This window comes from Ranitomeya imitator, chromosome 1 (assembly GCF_032444005.1).
Source record: "Ranitomeya imitator isolate aRanImi1 chromosome 1, aRanImi1.pri, whole genome shotgun sequence".
Classification (NCBI taxonomy): Eukaryota; Metazoa; Chordata; class Amphibia; order Anura; family Dendrobatidae; genus Ranitomeya; species Ranitomeya imitator.
In genome coordinates this window covers 598,683,148-598,693,860 of record NC_091282.1, presented here as the reverse complement: position 1 = coordinate 598,693,860, position 10,713 = coordinate 598,683,148, and the positions used below count along the sequence as shown (strand labels likewise).

The 10,713-nt window shown below is 58.5% G+C and overlaps 1 protein-coding gene across 4 annotated transcripts in view; it reads left to right on the top strand.

The window, feature by feature from the left end:
* Positions 1-1,324: 1,324 nt before the first annotated feature.
* Positions 1,325-10,713, top strand: part of CRTC2 (CREB regulated transcription coactivator 2) — a 62,969-nt gene continuing 53,580 nt past the window's right edge. For 2 of the 4 annotated variants that reach the window (XM_069768200.1, XM_069768185.1), the window contains exons 1-4: positions 1,325-1,495; positions 7,638-7,739; positions 7,829-7,941; positions 8,093-8,152. In XM_069768200.1, the coding sequence (XP_069624301.1) occupies positions 1,355-1,495; positions 7,638-7,739; positions 7,829-7,941; positions 8,093-8,152 (416 nt within the window). In that variant the 5' untranslated portion in view covers positions 1,325-1,354. Of the gene's footprint in view, positions 1,496-7,284; positions 7,538-7,637; positions 7,740-7,828; positions 7,942-8,092; positions 8,153-10,713 lie in introns of those variants that run through there. The other 2 variants (XM_069768191.1, XM_069768209.1) reach the window with 2 other exon arrangements.

Below are 10,713 nucleotides of genomic sequence, written 5' to 3'. Positions count from 1 at the left end.
CCGAGGAGGTATTGTCAGGTCGCACAGTTTGTATGATAAATATGGATCGGGGAGGTATTATCAGGTCGCACAGTGTGTGAGGCGATTACATATCGGGGAGGTATTATCAGGTCACACAGTGTGTGAGGCTATTATGTATCCGGGAGGTATTATCAGGTGGCACAGTGTGAGGCGATTATGTATCGGGAAGGTATTATCAGGTAGCACAGTGTGAGGCAATTACATATCGGGGAGGAATTATCAGGTCACACAGTGTGTGAGGCTATTATGTATCCGGGAGGTATTATCAGGTGGCACAGTGTGAGGCGATTACGTATCGGGAAGGTATTATCAGGTAGTACAGTGTGAGGCGATTACATATCGGGGAGGTATTATCAGGTTGCACCGAGTGTGAAATTATTAACTTCGTACTTTGAGTATTAAGCTACTTTCACACTTGCGTAGGTACGGAGCCGTCGCCATGCGTCGGCCCGACGTACCGACGGACGTTGTGCTAAATTTAGCACAATGTGGGCAGCGGATGCAGTTTTACAACGTATCCGCTGCCCATTGCGATGAGCGGGGAGGAGGGGGCGGAGTTTCTGCCGCGCATGCGCTGTTGAAAATGGCGGTCACGACGCACAAAAAAGTTACATTGAACGTTTTTTGTGCGTTGCGGCTGCCAAAAACACGATGCATCCGTTGCACGACGGATGCGACGTGTGGCCATATGTCGCAATGCGTCGCTAATGCAAGTCAATGGAGAAAAACCGCATCCTGAGGGCAACTTTGCAGGATGCGTTTTATTCTCCAAAATGACGCATTGCGACGTACGCCTAACAACGCTAGTGTGAAAGTAGCCTTGCTCGTTATTTTGTATTAAAACGAAAGTTGGGTAGTTCGATTGTTCTAGCGCAGTGTTCCCCAGGTTCGGTCCTCAAAAGCCACCAATGGGTCATGTTTTCAGGATTTCCTTAGTATGGCACAGGTGATGGAATTATTGCCTGTCTAGATGATGGAATTATCACCTGGGCAATACTAATGAAATCCTGAAAACATGACCCATTGGTGGCTTTTGAGGACCGAACCTGGGGAACACTGTAGCGGATTGATAGCGCACAGGATACTGGGAGAGGTAGTGTTGTACACTGTTTGAAATATTGCTTTGACGCTGCGTTGAACTTTATTTCCCGGCATGCCGCGGGTTGAGCTCCGCCGTGGCGCAGTGGTGGACGGGGTTTGTAGTGCGCTGATGCTTCTAATGTCGCCTGTTTAACTGGGTTTGGGCGTTACAGGACTACATTTCCCGGCGTGTCTGGCAGTGCGTCTTCACTCCCGCTTGCTTCCCGTCGGCGGCTACGGAAGAGCTGGAAAAATGGCGGCTCCTGGGGCCAGCGGGCCGGGATCTGCCTCCAACCCCCGCAAATTTAGCGAGAAGATCGCACTGCAGCGCCAGAGACAAGCGGAGGAGACGGCGGCCTTTGAGGAGGTTATGATGGATATCGGCTCCACCCGGGTACGGCCTTGACATATCGCGATACCTGAGTGGAGAGAGAGGGACGGGCACCGGATGGGTGAGAGGAGAGAGAGGGACGGGCGCCACACGGGTGAGAGAAAAGAGGGGGACAGGCGCATGATTGGTGAGAGGAGAGAGAGAGGGACAGGCGCCTGACGGGTGAGAGAAAAGAGGGGGACAGGCGCCTGACAGGTGAGAGAAGAGAGGGGGATGGGTGAGAGAAGAGAGCAAGACGGGCGCCTGACGGGTGAGAGAAGAGAGGGGGACGGGCACCTGACAGGTAAGAGAAGAGAGGGGGACGGGCACCTGACAGGTGAGAGAAGAGAGCAAGACGGGCGCCTGACGGGTGAGAGAAAAGAGGGGAACGGGCACCTGACAGGTGAGAGAAGAGAGGGGGACGGGTGAGAGAAGAGAGCGGGACGGGCGCCTGACGGGTGAGAGAAGAGAGGGGAATGGGCGCCTGACGGGTGAGAGAAGAGAGGGGAACGGGCGCCTGACGGGTGAGAGAAGAGAGGGGAACGGGCGCCTGACGGGTGAGAGAAGAGAGGGGAACGGGCGCCTGACGGGTGAGAGAAGAGAGGGGAACGGGCGCCTGACGGGTGAGAGAAGAGAGGGGAACGGGCGCCTGACGGGTGAGAGAAGAGAGGGGAACGGGCGCCTGACGGGTGAGAGAAGAGAGGGGAACGGGCGCCTGACGGGTGAGAGAAGAGAGGGGGACGGGCACCTGACAGGTGAGAGAAGAGAGGGGGATGGGTGAGAGAAGAGAGCAAGACGGGCGCCTGACGGGTGAGAGAAGAGAGGGGGACGGGCACCTGACAGGTGAGAGAAGAGAGGGGGACGGGTGAGAGAAGAGAGCAAGACGGGCGCCTGACGGGTGAGAGAAAAGAGGGGAACGGGCACCTGACAGGTGAGAGAAGAGAGGGGGACGGGTGAGAGAAGAGAGCGGGACGGGCGCCTGACGGGTGAGAGAAGAGAGGGGAATGGGCGCCTGACGGGTGAGAGAAGAGAGGGGAACGGGCGCCTGACGGGTGAGAGAAGAGAGGGGAACGGGCGCCTGACGGGTGAGAGAAGAGAGGGGAACGGGCGCCTGACGGGTGAGAGAAGAGAGGGGAACGGGCGCCTGACGGGTGAGAGAAGAGAGGGGAACGGGCGCCTGACGGGTGAGAGAAGAGAGGGGGACGGGCGCCTGACGGGTGAGAGAAGAGAGGGGGACGGGCGCCTGACGGGTGAGAGAAGAGAGGGGGACGGGCGCCTGACGGGTGAGAGAAGAGAGGGGGACGGGCGCCTGACGGGTGAGAGAAGAGAGGGGGACGGGCGCCTGACGGGTGAGAGAAGAGAGGGGGACGGGCGCCTGACGGGTGAGAGAAGAGAGGGGGACGGGCGCCTGACGGGTGAGAGAAGAGAGGGGGACGGGCGCCTGACGGGTGAGAGAAGAGAGGGGGACGGGCGCCTGACGGGTGAGAGAAGAGAGGGGGACGGGCGCCTGACGGGTGAAAGGAGAGAGCGGGACGGGCGCCTGATTGGTGAGAGGAGAGAGAGGGACGGGCGTCCTACAGGTGAGAGGAGAAAGGGACAGGCGCCTGACGGGTGAGAGGAGAGAGCGGGACGGGCGCCTGATTGGTGAGAGGAGAGAGAGGGACGGGCGTCCTACAGGTGAGAGGAGAAAGGGACAGGCGCCTGACGGGTGAGAGGAGAGAGGGGGACGGGCACCTGACAGGTGAAAGAAGAGAGGGAAACGGGTGAGAGAAGAGAGGGGGACGGGTGAGAGAAGAGAGGGGGACGGGCGCCTGACGGGTGAAAGAAGAGAGCGGGACGGGCGCCTGATTGGTGAGGGGGGAGGGAGGGACGGGCGTCCTACAGGTGAGAGAAGAGAGGGGGATGGTTGCCTGACGGGTGAGAGAAGAGAGGGGGACGGGCGCCTGATTGGTTAGAGGAGAGAGAGGGACGGGCGTCCTACAGGTGAGAGGAGAGAGGGGGACGGGCGTCTGACAGGTGAGAGAGAGGGACGAGCGTCTGACGGGTGAGAGGAAACAGAGGGACGGGCGTCTAACGGGTGAGAGAAGAGGGAGGGACGGGCGCCTGACGGGTGAGAGGAGAGAGAGGGACGGGCGCCTGATTGTTGAGAGGGGGACGGGGGTCTGACGGGTGAGAGGAGAGAGGGGGACGGGCACCTGACAGGTGAGAGAAGAGAGGGGGACGGGTGAGAGAAGAGAGGGGGACGGGCGCCTGACGGGTGAGAGAAGAGAGGGGGACGGGTGAGAGAAGAGAGGTAGACGGGTGAGAGAAGAGAGGGGGAGGGCGCCTGACGGGTGAGAGAAGAGAGGGGGACGGGTGAGAGAAGAGAGGGGGACGGGCGTCTGACGGGTGAGAGAAGAGAGGGGGACGAGCGCCTGATTGGTGAGAGGAGAGAGAGGGACGGGCGTCCTACAGGTGAGAGAAGAGAGGGGGACGGGCGCCTGACGGGTGAGAGAAGAGAGGGGGACGGGCGCCTGACGGGTGAGAGAAGAGAGGGGGACGGGCGCCTGACGGGTGAGAGAAGAGTGCGGGACGGGCGCCTGATTGGTGAGAGGAGAGAGTGTGGGACGGGCGTCCTACAGGTGAGAGGAGAGAGGGACTGGCGTCTGACGGGTGAGAGGAGAGAGCGAGACGGGCGTCCTACGGGTGAGAGGAGAGAGAGAGGGATGGGCGACGGGCGCCTAACTGGTGAGAGGAGAGAGGGACGGGCGTCTTGATGGGTGAGAGGAGAGAGAGGGACGGGCGCCTGACAGGTGAGAGGAGAGAGAGGGACGGGCGCCAGACGGGTGAGAGGAGAGAGAGGCACGGGCGCCTGATTAGTGAGAGGAGAGAGGGATAGGCGCCTGACGGGTGAGAGGAGAGAGAGGGACGGGCGTCTGACGGGTGAGAGGAGAGAGAGGGACAGGCGCCTGATTAGTGAGAGGAGAGAGGGACGGGCGTCTGACGGGTGAGAGGAGAGAGAGGGACGGGCGTCTGACGGGTGAGAGGAGAGAGAGGGACGGGCGTCTGACGGGTGAGAGGAGAGAGAGGGACGGGCGCCTGACGGGTGAGAGGAGAGAGAGAGATGGGCGCCTGATTGGTGAGAGGAGAGAAAGACGGGCGCCTGATTGGTGAGAGGAGAGAGAGAGACGGGCGCCTGATTGGTGAGAGGAGAGAGAGACGGGTGCCTGATTGGTGAGAGGAGAGAGGGACAGGCGTCTGACGGGTGAGAGGAGAGAGGGGGACGGGCGCCTGATTGGTGAGAGGAGAGGGAGGGACGGGCATCCTATGGGTGAGAGGAGAGAGAGGGACTGGCGCCAGACTGGTGAGAGGAGAGAGGGGGACGGGCGCCTGATTGGTGAGAGGGACGGGCTTCTGACGGGTGAGAGGAGAGAGGGACGGGCGCCTGACGGGTGAGGGAAGAGGGGAATGGGTGCCACACGGGTGAGAGGGGAGAGAGGTTCAGGCGCCTGATTGGTGAGAGGAGAGAGAGGGACAAGCACCAGACGGGTGAGAGGAGAGAGAAATGCTGGCATCAGACAGGTGAGGAAACATAGGTGGGGTGGGAGTGTTTCAGGGGGGAATGTGACGGGTGTAAGCAGCGCCTGACGGGTGAGAGAAGAGAGGGGGACGGGCGCCTGACGGGTGAGAGAAGAGAGGGGGACGGGCGCCTGACGGGTGAGAGAAGAGAGGGGGACGGGCGCCTGACGGGTGAGAGAAGAGAGGGGGACGGGCGCCTGACGGGTGAGAGAAGAGAGGGGGACGGGCGCCTGACGGGTGAGAGAAGAGAGGGGGACGGGCGCCTGACGGGTGAGAGAAGAGAGGGGGACGGGCGCCTGACGGGTGAGAGAAGAGAGGGGGACGGGCGCCTGACGGGTGAGAGAAGAGAGGGGGACGGGCGCCTGACGGGTGAGAGAAGAGAGGGGGACGGGCGCCTGACGGGTGAGAGAAGAGAGGGGGACGGGCGCCTGACGGGTGAGAGAAGAGAGGAGGACGGGCGCCTGACGGGTGAGAGAAGAGAGCGGGACGGGCGCCTGATTGGTGAGAGGAGAGAGAGGGACGGGCGTCCTACAGGTGAGAGGAGAAAGGGACAGGCGCCTGACGGGTGAGAGGAGAGAGCGGGACGGGCGCCTGATTGGTGAGAGGAGAGAGAGGGACGGGCGTCCTACAGGTGAGAGGAGAAAGGGACAGGCGCCTGACGGGTGAGAGGAGAGAGGGGGACGGGCACCTGACAGGTGAAAGAAGAGAGGGAAACGGGTGAGAGAAGAGAGGGGGACGGGTGAGAGAAGAGAGGGGGACGGGCGCCTGACGGGTGAAAGAAGAGAGCGGGACGGGCGCCTGATTGGTGAGGGGGGAGGGAGGGACGGGCGTCCTACAGGTGAGAGAAGAGAGGGGGATGGTTGCCTGACGGGTGAGAGAAGAGAGGGGGACGGGCGCCTGATTGGTTAGAGGAGAGAGAGGGACGGGCGTCCTACAGGTGAGAGGAGAGAGGGGGACGGGCGTCTGACAGGTGAGAGAGAGGGACGAGCGTCTGACGGGTGAGAGGAAACAGAGGGACGGGCGTCTAACGGGTGAGAGAAGAGGGAGGGACGGGCGCCTGACGGGTGAGAGGAGAGAGAGGGACGGGCGCCTGATTGTTGAGAGGGGGACGGGGGTCTGACGGGTGAGAGGAGAGAGGGGGACGGGCACCTGACAGGTGAGAGAAGAGAGGGGGACGGGTGAGAGAAGAGAGGGGGACGGGTGAGAGAAGAGAGGGGGACGGGCGCCTGACGGGTGAGAGAAGAGAGGGGGACGGGTGAGAGAAGAGAGGTAGACGGGTGAGAGAAGAGAGGGGGAGGGCGCCTGACGGGTGAGAGAAGAGAGGGGGACGGGTGAGAGAAGAGAGGGGGACGGGCGTCTGACGGGTGAGAGAAGAGAGGGGGACGAGCGCCTGATTGGTGAGAGGAGAGAGAGGGACGGGCGTCCTACAGGTGAGAGAAGAGAGGGGGACGGGCGCCTGACGGGTGAGAGAAGAGAGGGGGACGGGCGCCTGACGGGTGAGAGAAGAGAGGGGGACGGGCGCCTGACGGGTGAGAGAAGAGTGCGGGACGGGCGCCTGATTGGTGAGAGGAGAGAGTGTGGGACGGGCGTCCTACAGGTGAGAGGAGAGAGAGGGACTGGCGTCTGACGGGTGAGAGGAGAGAGCGAGACGGGCGTCCTACGGGTGAGAGGAGAGAGAGAGGGATGGGCGACGGGCGCCTAACTGGTGAGAGGAGAGAGGGACGGGCGTCTTGATGGGTGAGAGGAGAGAGAGGGACGGGCGCCTGACAGGTGAGAGGAGAGAGAGGGACGGGCGCCAGACGGGTGAGAGGAGAGAGAGGCACGGGCGCCTGATTAGTGAGAGGAAAGAGGGATAGGCGCCTGACGGGTGAGAGGAGAGAGAGGGACGGGCGTCTGACGGGTGAGAGGAGAGAGAGGGACGGGCGCCTGATTAGTGAGAGGAGAGAGGGACGGGCGTCTGACGGGTGAGAGGAGAGAGAGGGACGGGCGTCTGACGGGTGAGAGGAGAGAGAGGGACGGGCGTCTGACGGGTGAGAGGAGAGAGAGGGACGGGCGCCTGACGGGTGAGAGGAGAGAGAGAGATGGGCGCCTGATTGGTGAGAGGAGAGAAAGACGGGCGCCTGATTGGTGAGAGGAGAGAGAGAGACGGGCGCCTGATTGGTGAGAGGAGAGAGGGACAGGCGTCTGACGGGTGAGAGGAGAGAGGGGGACGGGCGCCTGATTGGTGAGAGGAGAGGGAGGGACGGGCATCCTATGGGTGAGAGGAGAGAGAGGGACTGGCGCCAGACTGGTGAGAGGAGAGAGGGGGACGGGCGCCTGATTGGTGAGAGGGACGGGCTTCTGACGGGTGAGAGGAGAGAGGGACGGGCGCCTGACGGGTGAGGGAAGAGGGGAATGGGTGCCACACGGGTGAGAGGGGAGAGAGGTTCAGGCGCCTGATTGGTGAGAGGAGAGAGAGGGACAAGCACCAGACGGGTGAGAGGAGAGAGAAATGCTGGCATCAGACAGGTGAGGAAACATAGGTGGGGTGGGAGTGTTTCAGGGGGGAATGTGACGGGTGTAAGCAGTGGGGTGAGAGGCAGTATTGATCACATGTGATGTTTGTCAGCTGCAGGTTCAGAAGCTGAGGATTGGCTACATGCGGGGGTCTTACTATGGAGGCTCCCTCCCCAATGTTAATCAGATCAGCGGTGGATCTTCAGAGTTTCAGGTATGGACCACCTGCTTTATTTACCATCTCTCTTTTCCTACTTTCTTTCTGTCTTCTCCTTTCTTTATCCTCTCTCTTCTCTCACTCAGGGCCCGTCGCCGTTGGACCCTCGGGGCACCCGTCATCATGGCTTAGTGGAGAGGGTGCAGCACAGAGACGCTCGGCGGATGATGTCTCCGCTGCGCCGCCACTTGCGGCAGATATCCTTCCTGTCTGTCTCTGCTGCAGTATTGTAGGCGGCCAGATTCCCGTTGATACCAGAGAATAGTAGCTTGTCCTTCAGTGCATCGGTGCGATGGGGGTGAGACTACTGATACTTTCCATTCTGATCACTTTCCTTGACAATGTCACATGGACAGCTCTCCTTACAGCGCACCCTACCTGTCCCCGCACCAGGAGGCGTCCTGGAGAAGGTAATGTGGCTCCTCAGCCCAGGTCAACTATTCCACTTCTGGAAACCCCAATGTCTTTTCCTCCAGTCACCTCTAGAGCTACAGCTGCTATTCTGCTTTTACATTATGTCTTATCCTCCAGTTCCCTCCAGATCTGCAGTTACTATTCCACTGCTGGAAACCCCAGTGTCTTATCCTCCAGTCGCTATGCCGCTGCCGGAAACCCCAATGTCTTATCCTCCAGTCACTATGCCGCTGCTGGAAACCCCAATGTCTTATCCTCCAGTCACTATGCCGCTGCTGGAAACCCCAATGTCTTATCCTCCAGTCACTATGCCGCTGCCGGAAACCCCAATGTCGTATCCTCCAGTCACTATGCCGCTACTGGAAACCCCAGTGTCTTATCCTCCCGTCACTATGCTGCTGCTGGAAACCCCAGTGTCTTATCCTCCAGTCACTATGCCGCTGTTGGAAACCCCAATGTCTTATCCTCCAGTCACTATGCCGTTGCCAGAAACCCCAGTGTCTTATCCTCCAGTCACTATGCCGCTGCTGGAAACCTCAGTGTCTTATCCTCCAGTCACTATGCCGCTGCTGGAAACCTCAGTGTCTTATCCTCCAGTCACTATGCCGCTGCCGGAAACCCCAGTGTCTTATCCTCCAGTCACTATGCCGCTGCCGGAAACCCCAATGTCTTATCCTCCAGTCACTATGCCGCTGCCAGAACCCCCAATGTTTTATCCTCCAGTTACTATGCCGCTGCTGGAAACCTCAATGTCTTCTCCTCCAGTCACCTCCAGAACTACAGTCACTATTTCACTGCTGGGAACCCCAATGTCTTATCTTCCAGTCACCTCCAGAGCTGCGATTACTATTCTACTGTTACATCGTGTCTTATCCTCCAGTTACCTCCAGAGCTGCACTCACTATTCTGCTGTTACATTGTCTTATCCTCAAGTCACCTCCAGAGCTGCAGTCGCTATTCTGCCATTACATCCTGTCTTATCCTCCAGTCTCTTCCAGAGCTGCACTCACTATTCTGTTGTTAAATCGTGTCTTTTCCCCCGTCCCCTCCAGAGCTGCAGTCATTATTCTGCTGTTGCATCATGTCTTATCCTCCAGTCACCCCCAGAGCTGCATTTACTATTCTGCAGTTACATCCAGGGCTGTGGAGTCGGTAAGCCAAACCTTCGTCTTAGACTCCTCAATTTCCACGACTCCGACTCCCTCATACATGGCTCATGTTTAAGTTTGTGATAAATTTACTGTAGTAAAATGGTAACATCAGGCATTTAATCATGGCACTACAATAATAAATATTGTATTGTGATACAATAATCAAGCCATTTAGATAGAACATAAAATATATTTATTGGAATACAACTTTAGAACAAATTTTTTTTTGCATATTTACAATTTATTATACACTCTGTAGTGAGTGGAAAAAACAGTTTTCAACAAAAACGTACTGAATAACATTTGTGCAGTCTATGAATTTGTTCTGAGAAATAGTATCGCCTCCATCAGATCCTCCTTTTATAAATGACCTCAAATCTGACCTAATTTTTACCCCTCGCCACGACAGCACCCACATGAGAGAGGGGATCCGCCCATAGGAACAGGAAACCTACAGAATAAAAGGAGGCGGTCCCCCTCTCCTCAGTTTAGGTTTCCTGTTCCTATAGGAATCCCAAGATACCTGCAGTAAGAAGAGGATTCCTGGGCCAGAAGCATCCGCCTGTGTGGTGTCTGTGGGAACAGCAGGGGCTGCGGTACCAGATGCAGCGATGGGGGAGCCCCTGCTAGCAGCCTCCCCCCTTGTCTGTCCACTGATCCATGGTCTGGGGTGGGCTGCCCGGCTCCATGAGGGCGCGCGCTACAGCAGCCAGCTTGTCAGTGCAGCGGCTGCTGCGTGGTGAGGAGAGTGGCACGTCTAACCCAGAAGTACTTCCGGGTTGGGTCCGGGGAGGCAGGAGATGCGGCGCCAGATTTAAAAAATGGTGGCGCCGTCGGAGCCAGTGTGTGTCAGTATGGCTTCACCGGCCGACAAAGCGCACCTACCTGCGGCAGAACAACGTCCTCCCAGCAAGGAGGGAAGCGCCAGAAGTAGCACAAAAAGCGATGGACACCCCCCAGAGAAGCGGTCCACTGACAGACAGAGGAATGTTAAGGACTAGCTACCTAAAACTCCGCCTCCAGAACCGGTACCTTTCAGCTTCACTGGGTGAGTGTTAAAATCCTCCTCCTATATGCTGATCTATTCCTCTTATGTTCCCCTCTCCTTTTAGACTAAGAAAGGGACACACAAGTCCAAGCATAAAGAATGTGCCCTATGCACATAGCTCCTCCCGGATTCATAAAACACTATGCCCCGACTGCATCAGTCTAACCTTACAGGAAGAAAGGGTAATGACACCAGCAGATGTAAGAGCTATAATTCGGGAAGAAATACAGGCTTTGGGGCATACCAGTAGTTCCAGTACACGCCTTCCGAGCAGATCCCTTTCACCAGTAGACTCAGATTAGATTCAGATGAGATGCAGGAAAAGTCCTCGGACAATTCAAGGTCCCAGTCAAGTTCA